Source organism: Schistocerca gregaria, chromosome 2 (assembly GCF_023897955.1).
Source record: "Schistocerca gregaria isolate iqSchGreg1 chromosome 2, iqSchGreg1.2, whole genome shotgun sequence".
Classification (NCBI taxonomy): Eukaryota; Metazoa; Arthropoda; class Insecta; order Orthoptera; family Acrididae; genus Schistocerca; species Schistocerca gregaria.
Genome location: NC_064921.1, coordinates 245,617,615 through 245,641,478, shown reverse-complemented (window position 1 = coordinate 245,641,478; position 23,864 = coordinate 245,617,615). Strand labels below are relative to the sequence as shown.

Sequence of the window (23,864 nt, the reverse complement as noted above, 5' to 3'; positions counted from 1 at the left end):
CATAAAACCCTCACAATATTTCATCAGCGCAACTGAATGACATCTTCAGGTTTGTGACACCCGAAGATGTCGGTCACTATGACTGTTCTTAATATAACCACTGTTAGACATTTATACATGTAGTATTACAACTGGAGAAATGAAAAAATATGGGAACAGCTACTTGGGTAATAGGAATTTGGAAGATGGGATATGCATAAGGTAACTTAACTTGCAGGAGAGGGCATTGTCTCCTTGCAAGAGGAGTAAAATATATGCATATAAATTGCAGGTTTGTGACACCTCAAGATATCGGTCAATTGTGCCAATGGAGTATCGTAAGTATTTCACAGCAACATCCGACATTTCAGCTGAGAACTGTTTCTACAACATTAAAGTTAAATAAATGTGATCAAAACTGTTTTTTACACTCAATAAATTGTGTTTGTCTGAACAGACATTATGTCTAAATTATTGATTAATAATGTGTAAATTCCTAAAACTGATTATTTGTAATTTGCAGATATTCTTTTTGTCTGTAATTTTTAAAACAGGTACGCACCTGATGATGTAACAGATGATACTGTATCCTCCAAATGGCTTTATGAAACAATGGCAAGTCTGTGGCAGACATGGCTACCAGCTGACATAGTACCAACTGTTATGAAGGGGGGATATTATACAACCCTTGTGAGACCAGGACTTCGGATCATATCTCTCAACAACAATGTGTGCTATAAATATAACTGGTGAGCCAATTTTATTTTACATTATTACTGTCAATACATTTTTTTCAGTAAAATTCCTCATATGGCACTGTACTGTGGAAAATCCATGATGGAATGTAGCAATATTATGAAAAGGATAACGGTCATTCATCATATAGCAGAGATGCTGACTGTCAGAAAATGAGCTTTTAGGCAACAGCGTCTTCATCAGAATAGAAAACGCACACATAGATGAAACTCACACACACATGACCACAGCCTCTAGCTGCTGAGGCCACACTGTGAGCATCTGTGCATGATGGGAGACACAACCGGATGGAGGGGGTAAGGAGGAGACCTGGGCAGGGAGGTGGAGGGATACTAGGATAGGGGTGGGGGATAGTAAAGTGCTGCTTGTGGTAGCATACAGGGTCACAGTGGAGAGAGGGTACGGCAGATAGGTGCAGTCAGGAGGCTAGACAGATGCGGGAGTGTTAGAGGAAAAGTAGAGTGGAAAAAGAGTGTTGGTCCATGGTGGAGTAGAGGACTGTGTAGTGCTGGAATGGGAACAGGGAAGGGACTAGAGGATGACGACTGACAAAGGTTAAGGCCAGGAGGGTTACGGGAACAGGATATATTGCAGAGAGAGTTCCCACCTGCACAATTCAGAAAAGGTAGTGTTGGTGCAAATTCTGAATTGCATAGATGGGAACTGCAGTATATCCTATATCCTATGTCCCCATAATCCTCCTGGCCTCAACCTTCATTGGTCTTTGTCCTTACCCTCTATCCCCTTCCATATTCCCATTCTAAAGTTACACAGTCCTCTATTCCAGCAACACAGCCACTCAGTCTTTTTATCTCTTTTCTTTTCCACTGACCCCCCTCCGCCTTGACCCTGTCTAACTGCCTGACTGCACCTAGCTGCCCTACCCTCTCTTCACCTTCTTCTATATGCTCCCGCAATGTGGCCTCAGCAACCAGAGACCGCAGTCGTTGTGTGTGTGTGTGTGTGTGTGTGTGTGTGTGTGTGTGTGTGTGTGTGTGTGTGTGTGTGTGTGTGTTTCATCTCCGACAAAGACCTTGTTGGCTGAAAGTTAATTTTCTGACAGTCTTTTTGTTGTGCCTATCTGCTACTCAGTATCTCCACTATATGGTGAGTAGCAACTATCATTTTCATAAACTGTTACCATATCAATTGTTTTAGTTTGTGAGAAATTGCTTAAGTGAAGTTTAACATACTGCTGTAGTTACTGTTACATTAGAAAACACCTAACTATTAAATCATCATTTTCACTTGATTACCAGTAATACAAAAATAAAATACACATGAATATAAAACTGTATTTGTATTTGTATTTATTTATTTATCCTGTGGATCACATATTGTACAAAGTACACATGATATAGGACAAGTCATTTTTCTTAACAAATATGTAGTTTGGAGAAAAAAAATAGGCAATGGACTGCCATTTAAAAAAATGTACACAAAATTATTCATTGATGAATATAGTAACTTCATGTACAGAGAATACAAACAATTTACATGGGGAACTAAGAAACATGTAGGCAATGTAGTGCTACTTTAAATTTACACAAATAATCACTGAGATTACAGAATAGTGAAAATGTCAACTGGAAACAGAACAGAAGGACAATGTCATTTAAAAACTACATTAAACATTCAATTAACATTGAGATTTCACAGACAATTAAGTTTTAATACCAATAGAATGTGTACTTGTACATTCATACAGCGAGTTGAAAAATTTTGGGAAGTGAAACTGAAACATAGTTGTGTGTAGTAGAAATTAGGTTATTATTTTGCCTACAGAATGTTTTATTCTAATCAAAGTATTTTACAAAGGAACTTTATAAGTTTTCATTTCCAGGAATTCTTGTACTGAATAGAAACAGTGCTTTGTCAGAAATGCCTTTAGTTTATTTTTAAATATTGGATCTGGAGCAGTTTTTATTTGTTCTGGAATTTTATTGTATAATATGACACCCAGATGAGTGATATATTTTTGGTATGATGATGCCCTTGAAAAAATTTGATGGATATTAGATTGCCCTCTGGTATAATGAGTGTGTATATCATTGTTTTGGATTAATTTGCCTGTTCTTGAGAGGTATTCCCTGGTGAATAGGATTGTTTCATGAATGAATAGGGATGGGATGCTTAGAACATTAAGTTTTATAAATTGACATTTACAGGATTCCAGCTTTTTGAGGCCATAGATTATCCTTAGTGCTCTTTTTTTGTAGTTTAAATATATTTGTGCTTTGAGTTGAATTTCCCCAAAAGATGATTCCATATAAGAGCAATGAGTGGAACTGCACATGGTATGCTTGCATTAGTGTGGATTTACGTGTAGTAGATTTTAGTATTCTTAGTCCATAGCACAATGATGAGAGTTTCTTTGATAAGTTGTTTACATGTGTGTCCCATTTTAAATTTTGTTGGACCCATAGACCCAAAAATTTTGTTGCATTTACATTTTCAATTTTATCATTATTTAACTTTACTTGGATAGTTTTTTGACTGGATGTGGGAATTAGATGGAAGTTGATACATACAATTTTCCCACTATTAACAATTAGGCCATTTTTGTTAAACCACTCAGAAAGGTTTTTCATAGAGTTATCACATATTGCCTGAAGGGATTCAGGGCTAGATCCCGTCAACACTATGCTTGTATCATCAGCAAACAGGATAGTTTTTATGTGGGATTATACGTTCAACAAGATCAACTATGTAAATGAGGAAAAGTAATGGCCCTAGAACAGAACCCTGGGGAACACCATATCTTGTTGTTCTTTCCTCCGAGAGGAAAACTGTGTTATTTATTTTATTCTGTACATTAATATTGTATTGAAGTGATACCTTCTGTCTGCGGTTTTGTAGGTAAGAGCATAGCCAGTTGTGAGCCACACCTCTTATTCCTCTTCTTTCCAATTTAGCAAGCAGTATTTTATGATCTAGTACGTCAAAGGCTTTAGAGAGATCTAAGAAGATACCTGCAGCTATATTATGTTGGTCAATTGATTTCAATATGTGGTCCAACAGTTCAAAAATTGCTGTCTGGGTGGATAAAGATTTACTAAAACCATGTTGTTGAATGCTGATTGGTGCGTGGTTTTTTATGAAATTTATAAGCCTGTCATAAAAAAGTTTTTCCAGGATTTTTGAAAAGATGCTTAATATGGATAATGGTCTATAATTGGATACTAAGTCAGGGGAACCTTTCTTTAGTAATTGTGAGACTTTAGCTATTTTGAGAGCATCTGGAAAAATGCCAGTTTTTAATGATTGGTTGTAGATGGTTGATAATGGATTTACTATATGGAGAGCACACACCTTTAATATGAGGTCAGCTACTTCATCATAGCCACTAGAGATTTTATTGCGTAACAATTTTATTATGTTCATAATTTCATCAGGGTTTGTTTCATAAACAAACATTGTAGCATTAGTGCTGTTTGACGTATTGGTGGAATTGAACGGATGCAAAATACTAATGATGAATTAACTTGAAATATTTACCACTGTAACAAAAACACACTGTTAATAGTTTTGATTTCACAGTTCATTATAATTGCCTCAGTTTTCCCCAGTTCTCCACCAAATGGCAACTATTTTTTGTCTGAGTTAATATTACAGTTCATGACTGTTTCTTTCTTGTAATGAATCAATATGGAAACATCTTTCATATAATATTCAGTCTGTTGATAGATTGGCAAAGAATAAATTATGCTTTCCACCACAAACACTGCTGAAATTAGCACCATTTGTACAATTTTCGTTATACTGAAGGAGTCTATTCTTGGAAGGAAATGTAGGTATAAATGCAAGATCCAATTTTCAATGCATTATCTTCTGAATTTGTTAAAATTAAACACATTACCTTCAATCCAGAACACAAAAATATTCTTTACAGAGGTGATTCATATAAATAAAAATGTCAGTTGTGCACTACCCAGGCAGCTGGCTCTCTGTGGGAGGCACACAAGGAGACCCAGAAGTGTAAGTGTAAGGTCCAAAAGAATGCCCCCCTCCCTCTTCCCCACCACCACAGGTGAGAGTTTTAAAATACTAGGAGCAGTGAAGCTTATACAATACAAGGTACAGAAAGGTTGTTGAAACCTGAAATTGATAGCAGTGGGATTTTTGGGGAAAATTTTAAGCATTTATCAAAAGGACAGCTAATGGGTAATGGAGGTCGTGTATTTGTTGAGGCAGACAAGAACCTCAGATCCATTGAAATAGAAATTGAAACTGCATACCAGATTGTTGGGGCGAGACTCAGTATTGGAAGTAGGCATAAAATGGTAATTGGATCTTTCTATTCCCCACCCAACTCACCTTCTGATATAACCAAAAACTTTAGGGAAAACCTCAGTTTGCTTGTATGTAAGTTTCCCAACTGCACTGTAATCATTTGTGGAGACTTAAATCAACCAACAATCAACTGAGGAAACCACAGTTTTGTTAGTGTTGGTCATGACAAGACATCCTATGAGACACTACTAATTGTCTTCTCTGAATAATACCTAGAACAGATGGTTTGACACCCAACTCATGATGGAAATATATTAGATATAATTGCAACAAATAGACCTGACCTATTTATGATGTCCACATAATAATGTGGTTGTGGCAACGATGATTATCAAAGCACGAAGGACACCTAAAAGAAGAAGAATGATATATATGTTCAGCAAACTAGATAAAAAAAAAGCAGTAATGTCATATCTTAATGAGGAACTTGATATATTTAGCACAGAACAGGAGCATGTAGGGGAACTATGGCTCAAGTTTAAAAGAATGTAATGGATAGATATGTACCAAGTAGAACTATTCATAATGGGAGGAACCCTCCATGGTATACAGTCACTGTAAAGAAATTTCTAAGAAAAGAGAGACTACTGTACAATAGATATAAAACAAAGTATAGGGTAGAGATAGAGAGATTCTGAGTGAAAGATGTTTAGCTGTCTAGAGAGCAATGCATGATGTCTTCAGTGACTACCATGGTAGAATATTGTTAAATGATCTTTCACAAAACCCTAAGAAATTCTGGTTGCATGTATTGGCTGTTAGTGACACCCAAGTTAGTGTCCAGTCAGTTGAAAATGAGACATGAACTGAAATTGAGGGTGGAAATGCAAAATCTGCAATGCTGCCATTTTTAACTTTTCATTTACAAATGAAAGCTCAGGAGAACAGTCCCAATTTAATCCTTGCGCTACTGAAGAAATGAGTGAAACAAGTGTTAGTATCAGTGGTGTTGAGAATCAGCTGAAAGACTTAAAACTGAACAATGCTACAGGGTAAAAGGAATCCCTATCAGATTATATGCTGAATTTGTGGCTGAGTTCAGCCCTCTTCTAAATATAATCTAGTACAGATCCTTTGAGCTAAAAACTGTACCAGTAGTTGGAAGAAAGCACAGGTCACACCCATTTACAAGAAGGGAAGTAGAAGTGATACATAAAACTGCCATCTAACATCTTTGACATCAATTTTGTGTGGAATCTTAGAACATATTCTGAACTCCAGCATAATGAGGTATCTCAAACAGAATGATCTCCTCCATGCTGGATTCCGAAAACATCAACCATGCGAAAGCCAACTCACTCTTTTCTCACAGCATACTGAAAGCTTTGGGTAAAAGTAGTCAGGATGTAGTATTTCTTGATTTCCAAAAAGTGTTTGACTCACTACATCTATGTGTATTGTTAAAAGTACATTGACATGGGGCATAATGTGAAATTTGTAAATGGACTAAGGATTTTTTGGTAGGGAGGATGCAGCATTATCAGATATAGGAGTAACTTCAGGTGTGCCCCAGGGAAATGTATCTAGACACTTGATGTTCGTGTATATTAATGACCGTGTTGCTAAAACTGCTAGTAATCTCAGGCTTTTTGCAGATGATGCAGTTATCTATAGGGAAATACTGTCTGTAAGAAACTGTAATAAGCTGCATATATATTTAGTTTGATCTTGATAAGATTATAAATTTGTGAAAAGGTTGGCCACTTGCTTGAAATGAAAATGTAAAATAGTGCTCTTCACAAAATGAAAATATGTAGTATCCTATGACTATAATATCAATGAATCACAGTCAGAATCACTCAATTCCTACAAACACATGGGCATAACACTTTGTAGGGATATAAAATGAAATGTTCACACAGGCTCAGTCATGGGTAAGGCAAGTAGCAGACAACAGTTTATTGGAAAAGTACCTGGGAAAAGCAATCAGAATACAAAGGAGGTTGTTTACAAATAATTTGTGTGGTCCATTCAGGAATACTGCTCAAGTGTATAGGACCCATACCAAATAGGACTACAGTGGAATTGAACATATACAGAGAGCAGTATAAATGGTCACAGATTTGTTTGATCCATGGGAGAGTGTCACAGAGAAGCTGAAGAAACTGTACTGGCACACATTAAAAGATAGAGGTGAACTATCCTGTTAAGGACTACTTACAAAATTTATAGAAGAGGCTTTAAATCATGATTCTAGGGACACACTATAACCACATGCTTATTGCTCACACAGAGCTCTTGATGACTAGTTTAGATTAATTGTGGTGCACACAAAACCTGGTAAAATGGAACATAACCTGTTCATTGCACTTCACAGTATGTATAAATGGGAAAGTGCTGGTAGATAGACACAATAAAAAAAAACACACAAACACACACGCAAAATTTCAAGCTTTTGCAACCCACAGTTGCTTCATCAGGAAAGAGGGAAAGACGAAAGGATATGGGTTTAAGGGAGAGGGTAAGGAGTCATTCCAATCCTGGGAGCGGAAAGACTTACCTCTGGGGGAAAAAAGGACAGGTATACACTCACACACACACACACACACACACACACACACACACACACACACACACACACACACACATTCATCCACACGTATACAGACACAAGCAGACATATATATGGAAGGGTGGCCAACTAGATGCATCTTTTATCATTCCCAAACAAATATTTTTATTTAATAACAATTCTATCACAAGCCAACAAACAGTTACTTAGATTCTTGCCAAATTCATACAAATAGTTAAGGTTTTTAAATTAATATCATAATGCATAAGGGCATTTGCATTATACATAAAATTATAAATGGTACTTGAAGAACATGTCAGCTGTACAATACAATGGTGGTCCGATTACAAACAGCTAATTGACTAAATAAACTTGTGGTGGCATGCTGTGTACATGACTAGCATTACAACTGTGGGCTAATTCCACAATAGGACTTGAATAAAAGTTGAACAAACATTAAATGAAAAACATGAAAATACATGCATCTCCACTGCAACAGTAAGCTCCAGGTCCTCTCCAAGATGAGAAATTAGTTATAAGTACATATAATGTTGGTATCCAAAGTCTGTTAGCTGCCTCGCCATTAGGAGGTACATAGTCACATTAAATTTTCCTTTTGCTAATAATACTAGGGAGCATAAGGCAAATGATGACACCTTGGCTTTATAAGACAATGTTATTCTGCTCCCATGTAGACAAGATATGGCCAAGCTGGTCAAATGATAGCCAAATATAAAAACCAAAGCAAACAGTAATACTTCACTGATGGCCAAAAGGCTTTTAAAATCAAGTTAACTATTTAAATAAATTACTGGGCCCTTAAAATACTATTAAAAGGATAATGACAAATAACCATTATTTTTTTAAAAGAAATCAAGAAATTCAGTGTTCAGTTTCCCCAAAGGGTTTCATCACATGCCCACAAGAACCTTACAACAATCAAAACACTGAGTAAACTGCTTCCCCAAAATCGCTAAAGCCAAGTCCTAATCTGGTGACAACCTCCACTGCAGCATGATACCAAAAGAATGGCAATTAATTACTCAACTTGAGGGTGAAATGGGTGATCTGCAGAAGCATGCATGACCTGCCAACATCTAGATATATTGCGATGATGGAAAAGCCCCCGAAATAGAAGGAAAATGTGTCCCTGCACTAGACCAACAGAACAGCAATGCATCAACCACTGCTGATACAAGGCTGTCAACATGTACCAAACAACAAACAGCAAATGAGTTCAATAGAAATTTACTTACACAGCAATACTTAAATGGGCAATTAAAGATTATTTTCAAGGAAACCAACTATTAAAACTTCAGTACAGGAGCAATCCACTAATAAAAGTTGCATTTTAACCTTCCTGGCAATAACAAGAAACAATGCACAAAGTCATTTAAAAGAATAATTACATAATAATTCAAGTAAGCTTAAATAAGTCAACGTACATCTTTACTGGAGCCTCTTAGGGACTAATAGAGACTGTTATTTGGACACACACCAAATGGCAGATAGCTGGTTAAAATGTACACCTATTACCTGAATGGCTCCTCAACATTGAGTAAGAGAGTGTTATAATTTACCCCTCCCTCACATCATTTGTTGATTGTCACTGACTTCAAAATAAACTCTTTTAATAAGCTTTGAGAGGAGTTAGATATACAATAAACTTTTTTACTTATCTTCTCTTCTCATAGGTGGCTCCATTTCTTCATGTTTAGATATTGAATTTGAAGCTGAAATTTTTTGATATTATAGGTTCTCACAGTTCCAATCGACACAAATAATGTTGAAATATTGCCTGAGCAGAAGTTTCTGTTTCTGTAATTTTTACTCTTTCACATTTTTCTATATCAAACTCTCTTTACAATTTCCACTTCAAAATCGGAAATTACATTGTTATTCCCAAACATAAAAACACGTCTGATCATATCTGAGGCATGCCCACTGCTATTCCATTCTGCAGTACTAACAACATTCCAAAGAGTTTACAAAATTTCTTGACAAATGACTTTCTGTTAATATGTACCATTATTTTATTAATGAATTCAGAATAAACATAATAAATATCATTTGACTGCACAATTAATAACAAAAATTTTAAGTGTGCCAGATATTTCATAATGTTTCCAGAAGAAGAGTAATTTTAACTGTACATACAGAGTTAGTACATACTGATTGTAACAACAAAAATAAAGTAATGTCTTTTTATGGATTATAGTCTGAAATATACCACATCATGTACAAAATCATATGAAATTCCTTTAGTTAAACACCTGAGATAATATTAACCTGATTAAAAGGAGAAAGTATTTTTGGTATCGATAACTTCTGTTGAAGAAAAGTAATGCTAGAGGAGGGTGTCCCTTTACAGTGTGCAAATATGAGCTTACACACACACTTGACCTACATTTGTGTACCTCTAGGTGTAGTGCACAAAATTTCAGTTACAGGCCAAAACCAATAACTTGCCCCAGGAAGGGCCATAAGGTCTTCACCAAACAGAAATCACAATGTGTAGTATACGATACTCAAGACTAACAAACAATGATTTTAAGTGTCAGATTAACATTGCAAAACACTATCTTGGCTCTTACAGAAACATCCAGATTGACACACACATCCCCAAATGGGGTCGCTGAAAGGCGTAAGGAATTGGATTAATGACAAGTTCAAACTGGGGCAGAATTGGCAATCTGTTTGTACAGTACTTACTGAACAGTCTTCACACATAATTTCAGATAAATGCCAAGGAGGCTTAAGGGCTCCAGGTAGACACCAGATAGTACTGCCCTCTGCTCGTAGCTGCTAACAAGTTGTTCAATACATCTCGACATGTTTACAACACCACAATTGACTGATGAACTTCATAACTAAGTTGCATGTGATGAGAGCTGCTACTTGCCCACTAAACTTGCCACTAGCAATGGTCAATGCTGCAGGAAAACAAGGTCCCTCATAGGCCAACAGTGAATGGTCTCAACACACTGCAATCTCCAGAATGCTGAGTACTCAGGCACACCCATTCAGATTCATGTCCCACACACCACTCACTACCACACAGTACCAGAGGGAACACACAACCAAGCCAAGATTATATGATAAGAGCCAGAATCAATGGAACATGCACACAAGTGGCACCAGCCAGGATTGCATGTGCGCCCTCACAGAAACCGCCACGACTCATAGTTAACAAATTATCATGATTGCTAATTTATTTCCAATCATCCACTGTCTGACATCTTGACTGTTCACATTACCTCAAGCATCGCTTACCATCAACTATAGAAATGTGTCATTTATGGGAGCCGGTCAACAATGGTATCCCATTCTTTTTAACTCCATACACACAGTCATTGTGCTAGCTGGACTGATGGTAGCACTTTGTAACTCATACATTATCCCTTCACTGATTTCATGTAATGTTTAACACTACATTCCACAATTCTCAGTGTTCAGTGTCAGTCAATATATGGAGTCTGCCTGGTCTTGGCTTACCTGCAGTTGTTCCTTCATGTTTCCACTTTGCAATCACGTCACCAACAGTTGACTGGGACAGCTTTATAGAAGTTGAAATGTCCCTAATAAATTCATCTTTAGATGACACCCAGTGACTTGTCACATTCAAAGTCACTGAGCTCTCCTGATTGACCCAACCTATTGTATTTGTGTTTATACTGAAACACAATACTTTTATGCTAGTGGATACACCTCTTGTGAAAACTAGTAGTCAATTGTACAGTACATAGGAGTGTCCTGATGCTTCTGATCAGATAGTGTTATGTGTCACATCATTTATTTAATATACTTAGCTAATGTAGTGGCTCAAAACAGTAATTCAAAAATAATGTCATTCTCAAGTCATTAATGGAAATGTTAAATGACAGATGATAGTGCTACTGAGGCAAGCAATATATTATCTTTATGCTACACTCTAAGGGAAGTGAAGCTAACTTCTAGGTAGCTCAGCATTTAAGTATATGCAAGAACAACACAAAAATGTCCATATGAAATATAATTTACTCAGCAACCCAATATCAGATCTTCAAAATATTTGTATCAGTCAATATTTCTCGTATATATTTGCTATTCTGGTATAAAAAATACCAAAATCACATTTTAAAGTTCTAATGACCACTGTGTTCTTTTAGAATGCAATTCAACTGATTTTCAGTAGCCTAAGCAGATCCAATATTGGAACCAAAAAACCTTTATTACGAACAGTTTTCTTATCCCATCACTATCAATATTGTTTTTGTGGATTGCAAAATAAAACTCTACAAATTATGTTTAATACAAATTCACTCTAAACTATACAATTATGCAGACTTTCTTGGTAGAGAGGACACAGCTTTTCATTTTGATGAAGAGCCATTAATTGATGTAGAAGTAACTTCAGGCATGCCACAGCGTATCTTATTGGCACCCTTACAGCTCATGTTATATAGTAATAATCTGACAGAAAATATTAATAGTAACCTCAGATTTTTCACAGATAGTGAGGCACTATCTGAAAAAAGGTGCACAAATATTCAGTCGGATATTAATAAGATTTCCAGGTGATGCAAACACTGGCAACTTGCTTTAAATGTTCACATGTCACAAAGTGCAAAAACCTAGTAGCTTATGAGTCACAATTGGAATCAGTCAACTCATACAAATAGTTGGCTGTAGCAGTTTGTGGAGATATGAAATGGAATGATCACATACACTTAATCAGAGGCAAAGCAAGTGACAGACTTTGAATATTGGGAAAATGTAGTCAGAGTACAAAGGAGATTGTTTACAAAACACTTGTACAGTGAAGAGCCAAAGAAAGTGGCACACCTGCCTCATATCATGTAGGACCCCCAAGAGCATGCAGAAGTGACACAAAATGACATGGCATGGCATGGACTCAACTAATGTCTGAAGTAGTGCTGGAGGGAAGTGACACCATGAACCTGTAAGAGAACAAGGGCGAGGAGATCTCTTCTGAGCAACAAGTTGCAAAGCATCCCAGATATGCTCAATAATGCCCAAGCTAGGGAGTTTGGTGGCCAGTGGAAGTGTTCAAACTCAGAAAACTATTCCTAGAGCCACTCTGTAGCAATTCTGGATGTGTGAAATACTGCATTGTCATGCTGGAATTGCCGAAGTCTGTAAGAAAACACAATGGACATGAATGGATGCAGGTGAGCAGATAGGATGCTTATGAGCACATCATCTGTCAGAGTCGAAACCAGATGTATCAGGGGTTCCATATCACTGAAACTGCACACACCCCACACCATTACAGAGCCTCCACCAGGTTGAGCAGTCCCCTGCTGATATGCAGAGTCCATGGATTCATGAGGTTGTCCCCATACCCGTACACACCCATTCATTTGATACAATTTGAAATGAGACTCGTCCGACCAGGCAACATGTTTCCAATCATAAACAGTCCAATGTCAGTGTTGATCGACCCAGGTGATGGGTAAAACTTTGTTTTATGCAGTCACCAAGGATACACAAGTAGGCCTTTGGCTCCAAAAGCCTATATTGATGATGTTTTGTAGAATGGTTCGCATGCTGACACTTGTTAATGGCCCACCATTGAAATCTGCAGCAGTTTTGTGGAAGGGTTGGACTTCTGTCATATAGAATTATTCTCTTCAGGTGTCATTGTCCCATTCTTGCAGGATCTTTTTCCGGCCTTAGTAATATCAGAGACTTGATGTGTTATCGGATTTCTGATATTCACAGTATACTCATGAAATAGTCATATGGGAAAAATCCCCTATGTCATCACTACCTTGAAGGTACTGCGTCCCATCACTCATGAGCTGACTATAACAACTCATTCAATTCATTTAAATCTTGGTGACCTGTTATTGTACGAGGTGTGTTTTTCAAGTAATGTCCATTTGAGCATAAGCACACAATGAAAGGTTATTTCAAAAAAGTAAATTTATTTTCAGGGTGTACATGCTTCACTCTATTTTTTGATAGTGGTTCCTCATTGCATGAAGTCTACCAGCAAAACACCATGCCTATCCCAAAACACCAATACCATGATCTTGCACTGGACAGTGTCTGTCTGACCTTCAGCTGTACAGGCGAGTGTGTGTGTCTCCATTCCATGCTCTGTTGCTTCGATTTGGGCATGATACACGAAACCCATGTTTTGTCTCCATTTACAATCTGACTCAAGAAGCCATCACCTTCTTCATGATAATGAGTCAAGAACTTCATCACACACTCAAATCTTTGGTTTTTGTGGTCCACTGTTAGGAGTTTGGAACCGAATGGGTGCACAGTTTCCTAAAATTTAGGTGTTTAGAAACAATGTTTAAAGCACTGATCTCAACACATCAGGAAATTCATTTGAGAGACCTGTTTTTGTGAAGCACCTGTTCTCATGAATCCTCACTTCAACTGAAGCCAACAAATCATCTGTAATCAAAGAAGGGCGACTGGAGCAGTCCTCATCATGGATGTTGTCATGACTATCTTTTAATTCTCATACCCACTTAAACACTATGGTTTCACTCATAACAGTATCACCATACACTTTGCAAATCTGTCGATGAATTTCTGCAACATACAGGTTCCTTTGCTTACAAAAACTGTATCACTGAGCAAACCTCACATGCAGCAGGCGAGCTGATGGTCTTAAACATTTTGAAAGCACAGAACAGAACCACACAGGTTAGATACAGAGCTGAAACTGAGCATAGTTGTACCCAAGGCATGCTGGTACGTGACTAAATGGATCTTACTTAAAAAAAAAAAAAAAAAAAAAAAATGGCTTGTAGCAGAAGTAACCTAACAACTGTGCCAGACACTAATGGTCTTTTATAGGCACTGATGACCACAGCACCATATTCTGCCTGTTCACATATCTCTGTATTTGAATAAGCCTTCCTATACCAGTTTCTTCGGCACTTCAGTGTATAACTCATTCTAGAATATAGTTCAAGTGTGTCAGGCCCATGCTAAATAAGACTAACAGAAATATTGACTGGATACAAAGAATAACAACACAAATGATAACAGGTTTGTTTGACTACTCGACAGAAAATCCCAAGCTATCTGGGGGTCACAGCTCATGATGTCAGGCTGCCAAATACCTAGTGCTGCCAGTAGATGTCACTCATAGAGAGTCATTCTCAGAGAATCTGAAGTGGAGACATGTGGTATCACTGCTTACAGTCATTAACGTGCAGCAAACCAGCTTTATTGCCATGCCCACGCACTATGTTCAAGGGGGAGGCTTGGTGACGGAATCAGCTAGAGCAGTTTTGGTCATGACACATTTATTCTTCACAAGTCTTACAGTAAGTTACAAATGCAGTTCATGACTAATGCCCATCCGTACAGGCACATTGCACTGGTGGTACGACTTGATCACTGATCCCAGAGGGTGTACACTGCAGTGATGAGCTGTGGCACAACCAGAGGTGCCACGATGACTGGGAAAGGGAGAAAGTCACTGCCAAATGGAAGGGTGGACACTGCACAACAAGCAACTGAATTTAAGACTGTGTGTACACATTTGTGGGGGAGTCATGTTAACTCGACACATGCTGTCAGCAGCAGGAGAAACCGGAGACATGTGTCACATCATGCTGATCACCTGCTTTGTCCTGTGCGGTCCTGTGCACGAAGCACCATTGCCAAAATTCGGGATAATGGTATAGCTACACTCATGAATGCCGGGCGTCACTTACTTGTGTCAGCTGTGCTGTAGTTCAGCACTTTGCATGTTTGAATGGTGTGGCTGCAACACAGATCCCCCCTTGGAGAGCAGAGCTCTGTAGCTGCCAAAATGCGGTGATCGTTCTGTGGCAAGCATGTGTTTAAAGTTTACGTGCTGCATAATGACAGTGTGGCAGCATTGGCAGGAGTCAGTCAGCGTTGGAAGGGCGGCAGCCCATGACTTCAGCAAGCTGGACCAGCGAGTGTGGAGTGGGCATGTTTTCGCACGGTAGGTTAGTGAGAATGGCAGCAGGCACTGGCTACAACTGTCCATACTAATGCTCAGTGAAGGCGTGCTCTGGAGGTCATTTGGTATGATGTCTCAAAGGCACTGACATCTTAATAACAACTCCAAGTATTCACAAGGGCTACAGAAAAAGTTCACTATTTACATTGTTCAGAATGGTGTCGAGAGTGGCAAGTCCAAGTGTTCATACATTGCACAGTTCCACAAGTTTGCCGAGTGACTCAGTCACAGGAACACATCACAGCACTTGAACCGATCTCTATGCTCAAGTCAACAGAGGTCCAGAGAATATACACGAGTGTGGTACTGTCGTGACTCGAACGTAAGACCAGGAGCTGCTATGGACAAGCCGGGAAGTGGGGAGCATGATGTCCGGAGCTCAACGGCAATGTAAATAAGGTAAACTGGCATGGATGCTTGTCCAGCCTCAACTCCCTATGCAGCAGAGGCACAGAGACACAAACTCAGGTTCAATAGCTGCGACGGACACGGGAGGAGTTGTCCGGGACTCGACTGGAGTTACCGGCTGAAGACATGGGCAGCTGAAGGTGGGTCTCTGCAGCAGATGGCAGCTCCTGCACACTGTATTCTGACAGCATTCAGCAGCTCAAGTGCATGTTTGCTGTTTTGGGTGGCGTGGCGCATTGGCGACACAGCATTGCCATTTGAATTGGACACGGTGGCTGGTGCGTGTGATGTAGTCTGCTGGCGACTGTAGTGGGGCCGACGGGTGTGCCTGTGGTAGGCGCAGTCCAGGTGGCCATGCCAGCTGCCTAGGCAGGGTGGTGGGAGGCGCACATGCCAGTGCAATGACAGCAGGCTAAGCAGCTGTGCATCACCAGTGGCTACGGGTGTGGGCTCCATCCAACCGCTGCCAGAGGGAGTGTCATCTGTAATCAGATGTACTGCTGGGTCGAAGGACTGCATGGCTGCTGGAGCGTGCAAGACATAAGCTGGCTTGACACAGTTGATTGACACTGTAGACGGCTTCCTGTTGCATCTGATGGCCAGTGTTTTGTCTCCTCGGGCAATCATGCGGTGCAGTCCGTAGTAGGGTGGCTGGAGAGGTGGCCGTACTGCGTCGGTATGCAACATGATGTGGATACAGCGCTGCAGGTCGATGTGCACAAATACCTTCCCAGTGCCACACCACATTGGTGCATGTGCTTGGAGGCCGGTCATGTGAGTGAGCAGATGTTCTGCCAGAGTGGGTGCCCCAGCGTAGTGTGAGAGTAATACTTCTTCGACAAAATCGCCCGGGATTGTCGGATGTGGTCCATAAATGGGGTCAGCAGGTGATGCGCTGATGTCCTCCTTGAGCATTACCCACAGGCCAAGCATCACTAGTAGGAGTGCTTCTGGCCATGAAGTGTCGTGGCAAGTTAGGGTGGCTTTCAGAGTCCTGTGGAGCCGTTTGACCGTGCTATTCGATGCCAGCTTGTAGCTTGTTGTCCTGTGTAACCAGATACAACACAGTCTGATGATGTGTGTGAACAATGCACTGTCAAACTGGCAGCTGCAATCAGTTGCCATGTGACTGGGACATCTGAAGCGTGCCACCCAGGTGTCGATGAATGCAGTGGCAACAGTCTTGGCGGTGAGTTCCACGACGAGTGTTGCTTCCTGCCAATAAGTGAAGCAGTCCACCATAGTTAAGAGATAGCGCTTGCCTTGAGAGAGAGGAAGCGGGCTGACAAGGTCCATGTGAACGTGTGCAAATCGACATGTTGTGTCAGGGAAGGTGCCCAGGGGTGCGTGGGTTTGCCTCCCGACTTTGGTGCGCTGACTTGCTGTGCCAGTGCGCACCCATTCATGGCAGTCCTTCCAAAGCCCAGGACAGACTAAATGTGCAGCCAGGAGCATCGCATTGGTGTTGGTGCCGGAGTGTGACAGTCCGTGGGCACTGTCGAAGGCACTGTGCCGGAGTTTCTCCGGATGGTATGGTCAGTGCGTGCCGGTTGAGATGTCATACCAAATGTTCCAAGCAGAGCCGGAGACAGGCACCAGCTCCAGTTGCAGGCCACTGGAAGTGTCGTGATGGAAGTGGTGCAGTTCTTCATCACTCTCCTGTCCTCAAAGTTCACAGGGGGTGAATAACAGCACACACTTGGGACAAACAATCAGGGATAATATTGTCTATCCCCAAAATGTGTCAGATGTCTGTCGTAAATTGCGACACATACTCTAATTCCTGGAGTTGGCGCGGTGAAAAATTATTGTGATTATTCTGGAACACATGAGTAATCTGTTTGTGGTCAGTGAAAATGGCGAATTGTTGGGCTTCTACAGATGGTTGGAAGTATTTCACTGCCACATAAACCACAAGCAACTCTCAGTCATATGCGCTCCAAGCACGTTGTGATTCAGATACCTTCTTAGAGAAAAAACCGAGAGGCTGCCAGCTCCTGCCAATGTGCTGTTGTAACATCGCACTGATGGTGGCCTGGCTGGCGTCCACGGCTACAGCTAAGTCTGCGTCATGTACTAGGTGCGCGAGCAGCATCGTTTCTGAGAGATTCCACTTTGAGTCCGTGAAGCTCTGCTCCATTGAGTCCATCCAGTTCATGAGGGTTTTCCCCCTTTCAAGTAGGACTGTGTAAAGCCTTATTTAATGGCTCTTGCGTGGCGGCAATGTTGGGCAGGTGTCAGCGATAAAAGTTCTACATGCCGTGGTAACAGCGTAATTCTTTGTGGGTCTGTGGACGCGGCATGTTCAGTATTGCTTGCACTTCCTCCGGTACTGAAGTCGGTCCGGTGGGGATAATTAAATGACCAAGGAATTCGATTTCTGTCACACTGAATTCCCATTTTGCTGGATTAATAACGTCAGCTTCACTCAGGGGCTGAAAAACGGTTGTCAGGTGGCGGCAGTGGAGCTTGGGCGACTTGGAAAACACCAGGACATCGTTGAGATACACGAAACAAAATGGCAAGCCTCGCAAGACGCCACCTAGGAACTGCTGCCAAGTCACAAACAGGCTTTCAAAAAGCCCAAAGGGCATTGCAATAGGTGTTTTTTAAATGTCTTCCGGCGCCACTGGAATTTGGGTGTACACCTTTGAGCAATCTATCTTGCTGAACACCGTGCAGCCTGCCAAAGCATAACTGAAGTCTCGAAGGTGTGGGACTGGGTAACAGTCCGACACTGTTCACGAATTAAGGGCACGATAGTCCCCACACAGGCACCGCGAATTGTCTTTTTTTGGAACTTAATGTAAACCAATGGCCACGGGCTGCTCGATGGTCAAATGTTGCCTTGCCGCAACATGACCTTGAACTCTGCCTTGCTGCTGCAGGTCTATCAGGTGTAAGTCAACGTGGGCAACATGTCGGGGTCTGGTTATTATATGGTGCACTGTCGAATGTTTAATGTCTCATGGTGCGCCGACTGGATGGGTGAGGTTGGAGAATTTTCCAAGGATGTCAGCGTAAGGTCCGAGGCACTTCATAGCTTTAACACTATAGAATGTGGCCTGCTAGTGCTATCCCACTGTCTTTAAATTTGTTTTCGCATTGCTGAGCTGGCCGTTTGCGATGTCGGCTAGCAGCCCATAGTGGTCGAAAAAGTCTGCGCCCAGGATCGGCTCATTCACGTTGGCCACAGTAAAAGTCCACAAGAATGTGCAGCGTAGAGCTAGATCTAAATTGTGGCTGTGTGTGCCATACGTTTTAATGGCTGAATTGTTTGCCACTGCAAGGGAGAGTGCCTCAACCCACCTGCGGTCTCGTAACATAGAACAGGGGAATATCGAAAGGTCCGAACCCATGTTGACGAGGTACCTCACGCCCACAACCCATTCCATGACATTCAGATAGCTTTCATATTGTACTGCAGCCAGGTATGCCTAGGTCAAGTAGCAGCTGGCGTTTGAGTGGGAGCAAGGAGTGCTGCACCTGGTTACTTCATTGCCAAAACAGGCGTTGTACTAGCAGTAGCCGCTTTGTGCGTGCTCTGACGTCAGTGGCATACCGATGGAGCAGCTGTTGATGTGTTGCTGGCTGTGTGAGCCATGCTGCCTGTAGCCTGGTCTGCTGCCACTGCAATGTGTGCTGCCCTCTTGCTGTGAGTGGGGGGATGGTGTCATAAGCTGCCGTGGCCACGGTGCTAGGTGCCGATGTCAGTGCTTTGTGCACCCAGTCGGCCAAGTTAGCAATAGTGTCCAGCTGCATCTCTGTCTGTGCTGCTATCACTGCCTGCACCTGAGCTGGGAAGCTACACATCCAGATAGTGCGTAACAGCGAATCTGGCACCATGTCAAACTGTGTGAGGCTCCGCAACTGGCACAGGAACTGTGAAGGCCTCTGGTTATCGCATTCCTCTTGCCGCAGCAGTTGGTGCACTCGTTGTTCTTCGGACGACAAGATCAGTTCTTCCTTGAGCTGTTTGTATAATGACTGCGTCAGTGGGATGGTGATTATATCGTACACTTTGGCTCCATAGTTCTGGTTGAGCTGCCTCACTGTGTGCCAAAATTTTGCCAGGTTACACGGTTGCTCATAAAGACCACTTCTACTTGGCTGAACCTCATTAGATGGTCATGGGGCCAAAAGGGAGGCAGCCTGATCAACACCCATCCACTGCTTGTGGGCACTCTGGTGATTGTAGTAAGCGTCAGTGTGGTGGGGATTTCCGCGTCAAAATTGTCCTGGGCTGTCCATGCCTGCACAGCGTTCGCGCGTGTAGTCCGTGCTTGTAGCTCACTCTCCAGCCCCTTGTTGCATGCGAGCAGATCTTCAACTGTCTTTTGCAACACTTCTAAAGTTGTCATCTTAGCTTATAGTCGAGTTCTTGCACAAGGGGAAAGGACACAATGAAAATAACACAACAAAGGAAAACACACAAAAAAGAATAACACTAGTCAGTTCACGAACAAAACATACACACAAAAAAGCAATACAAAAAAGGAGTTCGATCAAAAAAAAAATATTGCTTATCACAACAGAGCACTGTTCGGGTGTGTGCATGTATGCGCCAGACTACTCGTGGTTCCATGTCACTCGTACCAACGTACATTCATCACCAAGTGTTGTTACCTCCAGATCACGTTGGAGTCACCAGTGAAGCAGAGATGTGTGGTATCACTGCTTAAAGTCATTAATGTGCAGCAGACCAGCTTTATTGCTGTGCCCACTCACTATGTTCAAGGGGGAGGTTTGGTGACAGAAACAACTAGAGCAATTGTGGTCATGACAGATTTATACTTCACAAGTCTTACACTAAGTTACAAATACAATTCATCACTAATGCCTGTCCATACAGGAGCATAACACTGGCAGTACAGTTTGATCACTGATCCCACAGGGTATACACTCCAGTGATGAGCCACGGCATGACCGGAGGCGCCATGATGTCCGCGAAAGGAAGAAAGGCACTGCCAAATGGAAGGGTGGACACCACACAATGGGCAACTGCATTTAAGACTGTGAATATGCATTTATAGAGGAGTCGCATTAACTTGACGCATGTGGTCAGTGGTGGGAGAAGTCGGAGATGTGTGTCACGTCACGTTGACCAGCTTGCCATGTCTGCTTGCTTTGTCCCATGCGGTCCAGTGCTCAATGCACCATTGCCAAAATTCGGTGTAATGGTATAGCTGCACTCGTGAATGCCGGGCGTCACTTACTTGTGTTGGCTGTGCTGTAGTTCAGCACCTCGCGCGTTTCACTGGTGTGGCCACCACAAATCTATGTACAGTGAAAGAGTGGCCAACACCACTAAAGCAGCCATGTTTCTTTCAAACTATAGCAGCAGATACAAACAGCACTGTAACAAGTAGAGATTTTGTTGTTACACCTCTGATACTGAGGCAAAAAATAGAGATAAAATTGCATAAACAAATTTTGAACTATTGTCTGTTTACTGGACCAATACAGCTCTTTAGTTATGTTCACACTAACAGTAGATGGAGTTCAGTACAGTGAATGCAAAAGCTATTTATACAACTTCATATTTCTGCTTTGAAGCCTGTTCAGGAGCAAATCACTAAAATAACAGGAACCTAACACAAATTTAGGTGTTGAGTCAAGTGCAAGAAGTTAAACACAAAACTTGCACCTCACTAGATAAGACAAAACTCAACAACAAATATAAATGCCTTAATTAAGACAATCTGCATAGGCGCTGTGTCATGAGACTACAAACTCTGTAGTCTAAAGTATTGTCAACACAATTTTTTCAGTGCACTATCTTCAATTGGACACTTATTTGCAGTAAACAGTACTACTGGGACTAACTGCAAGGAATTTTTCATTTCAGCACATATTCACTGCAGAGAGTACATTTTTTCTGGAGTACTATTGATGTGTATAAGTTATTTCACATGTCTGTATCAGATTAAAATTTGTTTCATCTGACCCATAACTGAGAACAAAATATGTTGGTTTCATTAGAAAATTATGATTCCAATCTGATTATTATAATTTCAACTGGACAAAAAATGTTCATTTTAAATAAAAGTAAAAAAAAATGCAATAAAGGAGACACAGACGAGAGATTTTCCTGTTACCAGACTTCAATGCTATACATTCACCAGCCAGCACCTATGTAACACACACCAAGTGTTCTGCACTTAACAGTGCTCAGAAATGATTTTTAAAGGCAACTTTTTCAAGCTTTTATTTTCTAAAATTGTGTTTAAAAAAATTGATGTTTGGCCATAGACTTCCAAATACTAAAAATGTAAAGAAAATTGAACAGAGCTGTTCCAAAAGGTCCCCTTGTTGGAGAAAACCTCATATTTACACTCTCTGTCATAAACTCTATACAACCTGCAGTCTGACCAGAGTGTAAACGCTTATAGAGTGTATAAAAAATCTGACACTAACTCAAATTCATTGCAGCCATTTCTGCAAGTCTTGAAGAGAACGACTCTCTGAGTGTGACATCTACATACATACATACATTTAGCTACTGGTAGCTTTAGGTACTAGCTAGCCCTTCATCACAAGCTGTGACCTCAGAAAGCTGAGGTTTAATGTCTAGTGTCTGATTCACAGAACAGTGTTACAGAAGTGCTGAAAAACCTGAGTGGGAAGATTCTTGAAAATGGGTGCCAACTACCCCCTGGAACTCTACTTACAATGTTTCATGAATGTGTGTTAAGTGAGGAATCTAGTAATGTGCCAGATTCCTCTACATGTCACACCAGTAGTGACTGTGGAAAATATTAGACTAATTACAGTGCACACAAGTGTGTGTGTGTGTGTGTGTGTGTGTGTGTGTGTGTGTGTTTGTGTTTGTGAAAAAGGAATGACATAAAAACAGATTTCTGTTCATGGTTCTGAAATTCAGTACAACAATAATTTACTGTTTCATAGGTGGATTCATTACAAGCCTGCAGATCCAAGTGAACAGCTCAAGTGGTTAGCAGAAACATTACTTGCAGCTGAAGCAGCAGGAGAAAAAGTACACATTCTTGGCCATGTTCCATCAGGATCTAGTGACTGCTATTCAACATGGTCGAGAGAATACAACAAAATAGTTGATCGGTATGTAATTGTAGAAGATTACAAAATATATAACAGATTATTGTTCACATTGGTCTGCAATATAATCTTCTCATCTTATGTGGACATGACAGAAAATGACAGAATTATGCCATTTTGATAACTTTGTCACTAGCACACATGTGTAGTAACTCACTGTAGACTGTATTGGTTGATCTAGTTGATCACTGGATAAAGAACATTTCTGCATGAGAGAGAAATGAAAAGCCTTAATTTTTCATTGCAATGTGACTGTAGGTAACTGAAGGGCTGATCCTTCAGTTTTCCCAAATGGTGGCAACTGAGTAATTTTGAAGTTAAATTGTGTTGAAATTGATGTCAAGTTGGAGATATGACAAACTGTTAGATGAGGGAAAAGGGGGAAGAGACAATTCTGGGAACTAGTCTATGAAGATATGTGCAGAAAACAGGAAAGGAGATAACTATGCAATACAGTTTGTCATCTCAACAGTGAATATCTTCCACAGATTTACAGGTATTGGTTCCTCCAATAGAAAGCTCATTTGTTAATATGATCGTATCACATGTTGTCCATTATCATAGAGGTAAGGAAACTGGTAGGAGGAAAGTGTATTCTGTACATGTGAAACACAAACAGAAAAGTCCTAGTGGCAAACATCAGCCACCTCATTGTGAGTATGGTAAGTGAGCTAATGTGTGTAATTTAGGCTGCAGCGTTGATCTCAGTTGACATGGGCACAAGATGTTGTGACTTGTGCTGTTGCACATATACAAGGGTTGCCATTTAAGTTTTACAAATCACTAGCTGGCACTATTGGGATGTGTTTCAAAATTTGCCATGTGTCATGGAAATGTTAAAAATGTTGGAAACCCTGCTAAAGATATACACAA

The 23,864-nt window shown here is 40.7% G+C and overlaps 1 protein-coding gene across 2 annotated transcripts in view; it reads left to right on the top strand.

The window, feature by feature from the left end:
- Window positions 1-23,864, top strand: part of LOC126336779 (sphingomyelin phosphodiesterase-like) — a 338,554-nt gene that overhangs the window by 287,464 nt on the left and 27,226 nt on the right. For both annotated transcript variants that reach the window (XM_050000797.1, XM_050000796.1), the window contains exons 7-8: window positions 534-728; window positions 22,824-22,994. In XM_050000797.1, the coding sequence (XP_049856754.1) occupies window positions 534-728; window positions 22,824-22,994 (366 nt within the window). The remainder of the gene's footprint in view (window positions 1-533; window positions 729-22,823; window positions 22,995-23,864) is intronic.